The 12,074-nt window shown below is 37.9% G+C and overlaps 1 protein-coding gene across 6 annotated transcripts in view; it reads left to right on the plus strand.

Moving 5' to 3' along the window:
* Positions 1–12,074, plus strand: part of ATP2B2 (ATPase plasma membrane Ca2+ transporting 2) — a 563,074-nt gene that overhangs the window by 411,384 nt on the left and 139,616 nt on the right. For 3 of the 6 annotated variants that reach the window (XM_039480783.1, XM_039480786.1, XM_039480787.1), the window contains exons 8-9: positions 2,192–2,317; positions 6,618–6,713. In XM_039480783.1, the coding sequence (XP_039336717.1) occupies positions 2,192–2,317; positions 6,618–6,713 (222 nt within the window). Of the gene's footprint in view, positions 1–2,191; positions 2,318–4,479; positions 4,513–6,617; positions 6,714–12,074 lie in introns of all 6 variants that reach the window. The other 3 variants (XM_039480788.1, XM_039480784.1, XM_039480785.1) reach the window with 3 other exon arrangements.

Here is a 12,074-nt window from a genome sequence, read left to right on the forward strand (position 1 = left end):
AGAAAACCTGACCTATGAGAGAAAGTTAATAAACCTGGGTATATTTAGTTCTGAGAAAGATGACTGAGGGGAGGGGGACCTGATAACAAATGTACAGTATGTTAAGGGCAATTATAAAGAGTGATCAATTGTTCTCCATGATCACTGAAGGTAGGACAAGAAGTAACAAAGCGAGAGATTTAGGTTAGATATTAGGCAAGATGTTCTAACTATGAGGGTAGTTTAGTGGGTGAGGTAATAGATATGTGGATGAGGTAATATCCTTATTACTTCACCCACATTTTCTCTCTAATATCCTGGGACCAACACAGCTATAGCACTACACACTAAACTGACAATGATATACAAAACATCTAGGGTAGTGACCCTCCAACCTTTTTCGCATCTGTTTTCTAAATATTTCAGCATTCATAAAAGAAAAGCTAAAAAAGTACAGGCAACAACCTACACTTTAGCTTTCACTATTTAGGTTATGAACAGATAGTGGGTAAATCAGTATCAGCTTTGTCTGGTCTTTAAACCCTTTATCCAGTCATTATCTGACTATTAAAGACTTTAGATAAGGGCTTCATCACTAAATTAAGTGACAGCATTGTCAAAGTTTTGGCACTGTACTTTGCACATTTGCTCTTATCTTTTGTTGACTGACCAACATTTTTTCATATTATTTTTATTAAATTGCCTTAGAAGTACAATATTGCACACGCTTGTTCTTTTCTTAAAAAGCATTTATGGAGTGTCCAATATAAAACTGTCTAGCGTAAACATTGTTTCAAATTCTGTTTTTAAAATACTTGACCCTTCCTCCTCTCCCCACCTCCCCAAATTAGGGAAGTGGGCTACTTGTAACTCTTTCCAGAAAGTTCTACCCTATTTGTGCATTTTCTTCCTTTTCAAAATGATTAGCATCCCCCCTCCTCTACTGTATATCTAGAAATGTTCCTAAGGAGCTTACAGTTGCATATAATACTGAGTTAATTTCTAGTAAAGATTCTCAGACTATGGTCTCTGGTGCCCAGTCCTCTGGTTTGTCACAGGGTGCTCTCTCTCTCTTTGATTTCCAGTAAATTGAATTCAAATGCAGCAAAAACTGCATTAAATATATCCCCAATATTACTTTTCCACTTAAACAATTCTTGTAGTTGTCACTATACGAATATTACATAATCAAAAAAGGGAAAGGAAAGTGGTCTGTGTAATTGCACACAGGGAGGGATGGAAGTTCTTGAGACAGCTTCTCAAGATGTGACTTACCTTGTGAAAAAGTTAGAACCTTTGATTTAGGGCTTGTCTGCGTGGTGCTTTGGCTAACTGGCCCTTGTGGGCCCTGCTGGCATGCATTAAAAAATTCCCTAGTGTGCATTAAAGTAGTACTGTTTGAAATGAGACTACAGTGCTGCACAGTAGGAATTTTTTAGTGCATGCCTGCGCATCCACATGGGCCACCTTAATGTGCACCCTGCTGGTGCAGACTGACGAACCATGAAGACAGGCATGATAGATCTGTGTGCTGTAGATCCCTCATTTGATATGTCTACCTGGGCCAAGTGTTTGGCTATAAGTACTGAAAACAGGCCATCTCTAGACAATAAAACACAGAAGATTTTTTCAAAAGGGATTTGATTCCATAGTTAGCATTATCAGTTAAATGTTAACTAAATAGATTATCCCTTTCGGGAAAAACTCTCTTGTTATCAGTTTAATTTGTTCTAACCATAGCAAAAAAATCCTTTTCAAACTGAATCATCTTCATATGGGTGGAGACTTCTTGTCCTCTGAAAAACATTATCCTTCAGTTAGTATTCCCATGAAAATATGTCTGAGTCTTGACTTCTTTAGTGTTGGGAACATGGGGATATCTCAATAAGTAGTTCATTTTCTTTTATTCCCATGAATCATAATTTGTTAAACACAATTAGCTGTGCAACATTTCCAACTTTTTTTCACTATATTTAAAGGTGTGTGATCAACTTCAAAATCATACTTATCTGAAAATATTTTATGCAGTGGTTGGGCTTGTTTCACTGGCATGTGACATGACTGGAGTCACTCTGGATTTAAACTAGTGTAACTGAGGTCAGAATCTGGCCCACTGTCTACTCTGGTAGTAGTCTTTAAAAAATACATTCAGGAAGTATTTGTATGAAGTATTAGCAAAATTTTTAATTTCTCTTTTATCCTGTCATTTCAGGTACCCATGTCATGGAAGGCTCTGGGCGAATGCTCGTGACTGCTGTGGGAGTGAATTCTCAGACAGGCATCATCTTTACTCTATTAGGGGCTGGTGGAGAAGAGGAGGAAAAGAAAGATAAGAAAGGTAACCCCCTCATAGCACATCTCGGTGCTCTCAAATTATTCTTGTAGGCCCTTTATTCGTAAAGCACCAAAAGTATCTAAAGTATTGTCTTCATGTATATTTTTTGTCATTACATATATGAGGGAATACAGCAAGAGATATATATTGCTAATATGTAAGCCATGATTAAAAGTGTTTTTGATTTTAAGTTGCAGACTGTAGTGTGTGATTAAATGAATGGGAAAATAAGGGTAGGTATTCCAATCACAACATTTTACTTTTGCGTATAAATCTATACTCACCTAAATTTTGTCCATTTACATCTACATTAACCCTTGCATGGTGACAGGTTTCAGAGTGGTAGTTGTGTTAGTCTGTATCAGCAAAAAGAACGAGGAGTACTTGTGGCACCTTAGAGACTAACAAATTTATCTGGGCACAAGCTTTCGTGGGCTAAAACCCACTTCATCGTCTGCGTGCAGTGGAAAATACAGTAGGAAGGTACCATGGGTTTTAGCCCACGAAAGCTCGTGCCCAAATACATTTGTTAGTCTCTAAGGTGCCACAAGTACTCCTCATTCTACCTACATTAATATTAGTCTTCAGAAGTCTGACATAGAAACAACACCCTTATTTAAGTTTGAAAAATGAAATGAGGAAAAATTGTGCCTTTTTGATGATGTAAATGGTGAGTGCCTGTCTTTGTAGTTCTTGTTATAGACTAACTTAAGTACACTTTATTCATAGACACCTTTTTACTTTCTAAGATTGACAGGTCAGGTTTGGAATACTGGAAGAAAACTAGTCTAAGTGACAGCAAGTGTTGAATGAGGGTTACGATTTAACTTCAAGTGTCAGGCAGTCAAATCAAGAAGTCTCTTTAGATCTTGACCTTATTGTAGGATAAAGTCAGAAGAATTTACTAAGCTTATGGGCTCCACAGTAAGCAGAAAATTGGTTTAATGTCTTTTTGGTCCAGGTTTACGTACACACAGTCGTCAGTATAATCTGTTCATGTCTGGTTGCTGCATTTCTGGCCTGCGTGTAAAAGGGCTTTTTTTTTTTTAGTTATCCTCCTCAAGCATTCAGTTGTGTTTAAGGGTTAAGAAACATAAAATGTGAGATTTTCTAAAAATTCATACCTTGTCAGTAATAAAAAATCAATTATAACTTCACCTAATGGTTTTAGTTGAACTACATGTTCCTTTGGGTTATCATTTATCTTTCTCCTGCATTGCATATTTTTATATTTGAGGCTGCAGACACAAAGAGTAGACTTAGCTGGTTTTCGGGGCCTGAAATTCCCCATTTACTAACTTCTGCCCCTATTTTTATGAAGAGTAGCAGAATGGACTGTTGGGAAGGCTTAAGTAATTGCGCTCAACTGCACATTTCTACAAGAAAACCTATTCTTTGTACCACATAACCTCCCAAGAGAGGTACACAATAACCACTACTTATAATAAAAGCTAAGAGCATTAAAGAGAAAACATTTGCAGTTTCCTAAGGTAGACTATTTTATGCCATTATGTTTTTTACCACCTTTTTAGGGCCCAATCCTGTTCTCATTGAAAACAGGGGGAGCAAAATCAGGCCTTTAACAGTAACAACAGTCTCTGTTTTGACAGTCTGTATTGGCAGGGTGAGAGGGATGTTAAAACTTCAATATTTGTTTAGAGCTAACGTAGCTTGTCTGCAATGCGTGTCTGCTTTGGACCAGGGAGAACCTCCTCTGAATACCTTCTTGCTTGGTGTCTGTATATTGGTGTATATCCCAAGCTCTATTGTTTGTAGTCTTTTAAGAAAAAAAGAAACAAATCTGCCATTGCAGATTAATAGAACAAGCGGTGATTCTAAAGAAACACTGAAGGGTAGGGCTTTTCAGATCAATTCACAAGAATTTAACGTAACACATATTAACTCTAATTGGAACCACACAGCTACAACACCAACCAAATGCTTTCAAAATTCAGGCTCTTCTCCTGTAAGCACCATTGTGTGGGTGCAGGAGTCTGCCTGCATGGAGCTACGTGTATGGTTCAGGGCCTTATTCCCCCAAAATATGTGTTCCCTTTATATAAACCTGCAGTCTTCTGAAATCCTACCAATTGTGTTTACATGTCAGTTTTCTCTAGATGTGGGTTTTTATTCTTCATTAACATTTTGTAAAAATCATCATGCAGGTATGAAAAAAGAGGATGGACATCAGCTTCCAGGTAGAGTAAGAAATCTACCAGATCAGTTAGAAGGATGAGGCTTTTTAGCTGCTGCCATCTGACAGATTGTGGTGCAAATCAGGGCTGAAAAAATCAGGGTTGGAAAAATTATCCTTGAATATTCTGTTCAAATTCAAAAGTTGATTTCAATTGACTTCATTTGAGACCCTTCCATGCTTATTTTCAGCAAACGTTTGAGTGCTCAAGCATTACCAGTGTTGCAAATCATAATTTTAGGCTTGGATGCTCAATTATTCCTGAAAAGTAAATTATTGTATATTGAATTTTTAAATGTGCAATTTAATTGCTGTGCTGATTAATGTAAGTATCCAAGTTCAGAGAAAATAAATGTAAGTAATCAATTATGAATTATGAGTATTGTAATCAAATATGCAATTTGAAATTTGCATGTATGTACTACACGGTGAATTTCAAATTCTGTATTTTATTGTGTTCATTTTGCACTAGGTCCATCCGCAACACCACTTATTCACATAAAGTTGAATAACTAACCTGCATGAAATTATCAATTGTGGGCCAAGCATCAGTCACTAAAGAATTTCATTTGTTTCAAAAAGGAGTAAATATGAAAGTTGTGAACAATTAGCCAACAGAAAGCAAAGCAAAATTCATTGAATCAGTTATTCATTATGAATTGTTCTCTCAACTCTAGTGCAAATGAGCATTAACAATAATAAACAAAACCTTTAGGGAACTTTTCCTCCTCCTGTTATGAAAGAACCTCTTGTCTGTCCAGTACTCCTAAAATAAGATTGCTGAAATCTAAACTGGGATTTTGTTTTCTATTATATTCATTTTTTATCATAGATGAAATTGAAAAATGCAGGGACCAAATTTGGCAAGTTGCTGTATTTTGTATTTCCCAAAATATCTATATTTACTATTGAAAAATGTAATCAATTGGAAATCAGTGAAGCATATTAAATGGGTTATCGTAGCATATATTTTGGACCTATGTATAGTGTGCACTAGTTCAGTGGTTCTCAAACTTTTTTTTTCATGGAGCACTTGAAAATTGCTGAGGGTCTCAGCAAACCATTTAATGATCTTTCCAAATGCTGTTTGTACCATTGGCTAAGTATTGTAAAGCGCTTTAGAAAAAAGCTCTATGTAAAAAAAACCTTAATAATTAATGTTTTTTGTTCTACAAATAAAAGCACACAACTCATATTTTAATATCAGTCTTACCTGAGGGATGTGCCCTCTCTGTCCCCCACCACAGCAGCCCCTGAGCTGGGGCTGGGAAGGAAGGGGGTCTCTCCCCCACCACAGCAGCCCCTGAGCTGGGGCTGGGAAGGAGGACCGTCTCTCCCCGGCAGCCACAGCCCTGGAGCTGGGGAAAGTCTCCTCTTTCTCTGGCTGCCACAGCCCTGCACATCCCTAATTCCCCCCACCTCCTCTTCTCACCCCACTGCCCTCTCCCATCTACCCCCTATTCCCCCAGGGCCATCACCTCACTTTACACTTGTGTCTTCTCCAGAGTCCAGGCACCTAATTAGTTGGAGCCCCACCTGCACAGCTCCACTAATTAGGTGGGTTACCCTTCATTTTCTGTGTGTGGCTGCCCAGGCATTCACCTTAGAGGAAACTATCGGCGGACCACCTGAATGGAGCTCGTGGACCACTGGTGGTCCATGGACCACAGTTTGAGAACCTCTGTACTAGTTGTCTTAGTAGCAATATATTGTACATTTTGAAAAATACTGACAGGTTTTATAAATGCATTTATTCAAGCCAAATTATATTTTAGCCTATTTAAAGTCAACTTTATCTGCATAAAGGAGCAGAGGTATAGTAATACATAGTACTGTGTATAGATAGTTCTCACCAACTCTGTTAACTTTGTTAAATGTGTCTTTCATATTTCTTCTTTTTTTAAATATTCCATGTATGAGGTTTTTTTTATTTCTGACTTTGGTAACATCTTCGTAATGACATTCATTTTTAGACATTATGTTGTTTAATTTAAAACAAATCTTTTTTGGAGAAAACAAAGTCACACTAGTCCATAAATGTTATTGTTTGTATCATGTAAATTTGTTCATATTATTATTTATTATTCTTTTTTATCCATTATTACTCAGTAGATTCTTCCCATCCCTCCTCCCACCCTCCTTCAGCTACAGATGGTGCAGCAGGTGCAAATGCCACTGATAATGCAAATGCCAGCTTAGTCAATGGTACGTCAAGAACACCTAGCTTGTTTTATTTGATGGATTTCTCTCCTGACTATATAAGCTTTCCTCTTCCTCTTATGAACTGCACAGATGTTGTACGTGCATGTGATTACCCTGTGAGAGCTCCTACTCCATATACTGTACAGTAGCTTATAAGAGATGCCACAACAATATTGTGTCTCACTAGCAATTTACATCTTTTCTTTATGCTGAACTAAGAATGGGAGAGGAACAAGTAGGAATTTTGATATTTCTTTTACCATTAATTAAAAATGGTGATTAAGTATACTTTTCAAGTATGTCCTGTTTCCATAGCTTTTATAAGAAGTTGCCTTTTCTTAAAATTTTCAATGTCAAACTCCTCTTTATATGCTTTTTAACACAGATTTGAAACTGAGCACTATTATAAATTTATTTTACATTCTACTGTTCCAAGTGGCACTCTCATAAGCATTCATAGTATCAATGTAGCTTTTGGAAATAGTACTGGGGTCAGGAATCTGACTCAAATGCAACATGTAGCACTTCGGTGGCATCTTTTAACTAAGCACTATTCATAGCATCCTTTTGACAGAGGTTATGATTGAAAAGAGGAACACTCTTATGCCAGTTTGTGCCCTTCAGCATAAATTGTTTAAAGGGCTGCATTTGTGTACTATAAAATACTATTACATTAGTTTTTACTTTAACCTAGTACAGCTTCTTGACCCCATTTCTTAGCATGCAAATACTTTAGTAATACCTGTTCTGGTAGTCTAATTACAGTATTAAATGGATTGGATAGATACTAGTTTAGGCTTTTGGAATTGCTTTTATTTTTGATTATCATTTACATTGTTCAATCTTAATCACTTTTTGTGCAGTAGAATCTGTTACTTTAACTTTGCACTACTTTACAGCACCAATAACATGGTGGAATGTAAATACTATTTCTCATAATTATTCATCATATTTGTAATGTAAGTAGATTCTGTATCTTGCAGAAGTCATTGAAATGTGCATATTAAGGTAAGCTGGAGATCTGACATAACAATAAACACTGCTGTTTCAACAGGATGGTATTTTCTGCAAAGCAATGGCATGGGAAATCCTCTGCACATTTTTTAAATAATTGTATTAAAATTAATAAAAATGTAGCAATCTTCAGACCCTTAAGATCATTTCCATTGTGTGTGTGTGTGTGTGTGTGTGTGTATATATATATATATATATATATACACACACACACACACACATATACACACATATACACACACACTCCTGTTGGAAAAGTGGAACCCCCAAGCCATGTTTTTCCATTGGTTGACAAATACCTTAGAGACAGAGAACCCTTAAGTTAATGACCATTTCATTCTCCCCGCTCCAATGTGTTTTACTGCTATAATAAATGTACTTGCTGTACATTTCATATAAGGCAAACATATGTATACAATAAAGCCTTGATAGATGTTCTCCTTCAGTACCCTGAGGGACCAATACTACATTAAGGGCTCAGTTCTTCAAGATGCTGAGCACTCTGGCCCTGATAAAGTTAAGCAGCTGCTTAAGTGCTTTGCTGGATCAGAGCCAGAATTTGTACAACATGATGCGCAATTGAGCACTATGTGATTCCAGCTTAGTTTCTCTGTATTGAACCCAAGGCCGGCTTCAGGCACCAGCACAGGAAGCAGTTGCTTGGGGTAGCCAACAGAAAGGGGCGGCACGTCCGGGTCTTTGGCGGCAATTCAGCAGCGGGTCCCTTGGTCCCTCTCGGAGGGAAGGACCTACCGCCGAATTTTTGCCGAAGCATGAAGTGGTGCAGTAGAGCTGCCGCCGAAGTGCCACCAATCGTGGCTTTATTTTTTTCTTTTATATTTTTTTTCTTTTTTCTTTGCTGCTTGGGGCAGAAAAAAAGCTGGAGCCGTCCCTGACTGAACCCTTGTCATTTTCATTCAGCCGATAAAGGCCTGCTGTGTTTGGCCTTATTCATTTCATCTCGATAATGTGATGGAGTTTACAGTAATATTAAGTCAATATTTCAAATCAGGAGTGTACTAAATTCTTTTTCCCGGAAATGGTAGTCACTGTCCATGCTCATATCAGAATTTTGGTTCCCAGAATCTCTCACACCTGTAAATACAATTCTGTATGATGCTCAAGGTAAAAAGGCAGATTCCATGCACTTGATTGTATTCTGTGAATTGTTTTCCCATCTTCTTTTGTGATGCTCTCAGCTTAATTTCTCATGAACTTTGATCCATATGGATGAGAACCCCCCACCCCCAATTCAGCATGCCTGGCAGCATGTGATCTGAAGAGAAGCAAGACTGCAGAAGTAGTGCTGTGTGCCCCAGGTTAGGACTAGGGTGTTTTGGGTGAGGCTGGCTGGGGTAATTTCCAAGGTTTTGGCTCCTGTCTGCACTATGACTATTCCTTTTTCAAGACAGCAGTGATGATGATTCATTTTTCAAGAGTAGTTACCATGGACCACTTTTTTGGGGGAAAATTAAGAGAAAATGAAGTTTTAAAGCAAGAAAGTTAAACACGACAAGACCTTAGTTAGGACTGGATAATCAGCATATGTATATAAGAGCAGTTTCAAGAAACATGAATATATATCTAATGTACTCTCAGTAGTGAATATTTGATTGTTTAACAAATATAGTGGAACACTCTTACAGGAAGTGCTCTTGCACAGTAGCTGTAAATCAACAAATTACAAAAAGCAGGCTGTGGCATACCAATAATTCAGTTGTCAATGTAAATTCAAAACAAAAATATGTTTTTTCCTTGGTTGGATTTGTAGTGACATACTTGGATAATGGTTGCCATAGCATGCTTTTTCTAACTGTATAGCACGTTAAGAAACTATGTCTATAAATTCCAACCATTTTTCTACTTTTCAGTGGTTAGCATCTGAACCTGAATAATTGTTTGCTATTTGTTTTTATGGATCATGCATTTATTTTTTTAATACAGAACAGTGTAGATAGACAGATGGACTTTTTATTAAAAGGTTTTAAATATGAAATTTTAGTATCTTGTTTTTGCCAATCTATATTAAAAGAGGGGGCAACACAAACAAGCAAAAAACCCTTACATGAAAGTTGCGCAGAAAGTAATTCATTAGGACAGTTTTCATTATATATTTTAGAATGCATTTTGGAATGTCAAAGTATTTGTTATGAAGTCTTGAGGAGCAACAATGACTGCAAACCTTAGGAAACTTGTTTGTCCCAGCTAATTAAAATTAGATCATCAGTCACCAACAGAGCTAAATAAGACTACTAGCTTCCCAGTGATCCTACCTGGGATCTTGCTTCAGACCAGTGGGTTGATGGGGAAAGTGGGGGAGCTACTTATAGGGACCTTGTCAAGCCTCCTAGCTGTGGAGCAAAAGAGCCCACTAAATGTATGTGGAAAGGAGGAGACACAATCAGTTTTCTAAGGCTCAGAAATGGGGCTGCTGGGCAACAATAGCTCTTAAGGTCTGCAGGAGGAGAGAAATGACCTTGATTCTGCTGTTTCTTTGTTTCCATTTTCCACTAATCTAATTCTCCTTTCTCCTGTTGACCCTCCTAACTTTACCTCACACGGCTTTCCTTCTTCCTTCATCCTCTTGTCTCCCACTCTAGAAGCATTCTCCGTGCCCTCCCCATTGCCTGTGCCAGCTAAATGTTGATCCATGCCTTCTCCACACATGCACTCCTTCTCATCCCCAAACACACTACAGACCTCTTGCGGCTCTCCTAAGAGCCACGGGAATCTCTGGAAGTCCAGAGGAAGGAGAACCGGAGCAAGCAAAGCAAGGAGGAATCTTTTCTTCCTCCTCATTCAAATAGATGAACCCAATTAACTTAATTTTTATTGCTCTCCCACTCTCTGTTCTCAAGTCATGATCTGGCAAATGCACGTTACAAGCATTTTCTAACTGAGGGATCCACTTAAAGTTTACATCTCCAGCTGTTAGTTGACAGTAGAGCTGGATGTAGAAAATTAATTCCATTTTGCAGAGGATTTTGATATTTTGAAATTTGTTTTCATTCTGATTTGGAATGAAAACCACATGTTTTGAAATTCTCCATGGTGTGAGCTGCCCCAGAGCTGCATATCCTGCAAGTTCTGGAACCTAGGCTGCAGGAGACTTTCAAGCTTGGAAGCTAGGATTCAGGCAGGCGAGAACGCAGGCAGGCTGCCATGAAGCTGGACAGACAAGCTGTCAGGAAACCAGTGCAACAATTTGGGATGTAATTCAGACCAGTGAGAGGTTGTGTCACTGATTGTCCTGTGACCCTGAGTTCCTTGGAATGCTCTGCTGCTCTAGCTCACTGTCTGTATGCTCCCAGCCAGCATACAGTCATGCACTGAGTATCTGTGTGTTCAGCTGCATAGCATTTACAGATGTGTTATCGTCTTGTGTAGTTGAAGCTAAATTGCTCAGAACCCCAATTATCTTTGGAAGTATATTATCCTATTGGGAAGTACATGACTGTAAATGAGAGTTACTCCACAGCTCAGTACTCAGAATAAAGGTTAGAATATATAGTAAGCCAGCTGCAGCACCCAGAATAAGTGAACATGGTTCCAGTTTTCCCAATTGCAGTTAACTTGTCCGTTCTTTTTAACATTTATTAAAATTCCGTTGCTAGAATCAGTCTAGCACTTCTATGATGATACAGGGTCGTTACTGCATTTCTTATGTTGAAACTGTGGGATGCATTTTCCCTTGATGAACATGCATAGTTTTCTTTAGCATTGATCAGAATTACACGTGGCCAGCAGAAGGAGTAAACACAGATATCTGTCATTTTCCAACATAACACAATGAGTTTTGTACTTGGACAGTTACTTGGAAAGATTTGCAGGAAATGCAGTTAGGAATGACTGGTAGCCTTTTTGTAATTTGGGAGTCACTGTATTCTGTTTGCCTAACATAAGGTTATCTTATTCTTAATTCAGGATTTCCTTGCTTTTGAGGGGCTCAGATCAGAGACTTAATGTTATTTTCATCTTATATTTTCATACTTAAATATCACACTTGTTTGAAGGAGGCACATCGTCAGGTAAAACATTGTTTAACCTACTGTTAACTATGACAATCCCATGACGTGTATGTGTTTACCACTGGGATTCCTATTAAATAAGTTGTAATTCCTTAATATATTGGATTTACAGAGTTGTAGGGAAGTTGAATTAGACAGTGGTAGCAGAAAAGAATTCTGAAAAGGTTGCTGTTCATTATAGTGATACTGGAGATACTCTGTTGCTATTAGTTTCAATTTTGCTAACGCACTGCATCGGAGACTAGGCGACAGGAAAGAGGTACTCGTAATTCTATTTAAGCACTTTTCCCATCATAATTTTGACTACATATTGACTTGCTGT

The sequence above is a fragment of the Mauremys reevesii genome, linkage group 7 (genome assembly GCF_016161935.1).
Source record: "Mauremys reevesii isolate NIE-2019 linkage group 7, ASM1616193v1, whole genome shotgun sequence".
In the NCBI taxonomy this organism is placed as follows: Eukaryota; Metazoa; Chordata; order Testudines; family Geoemydidae; genus Mauremys; species Mauremys reevesii.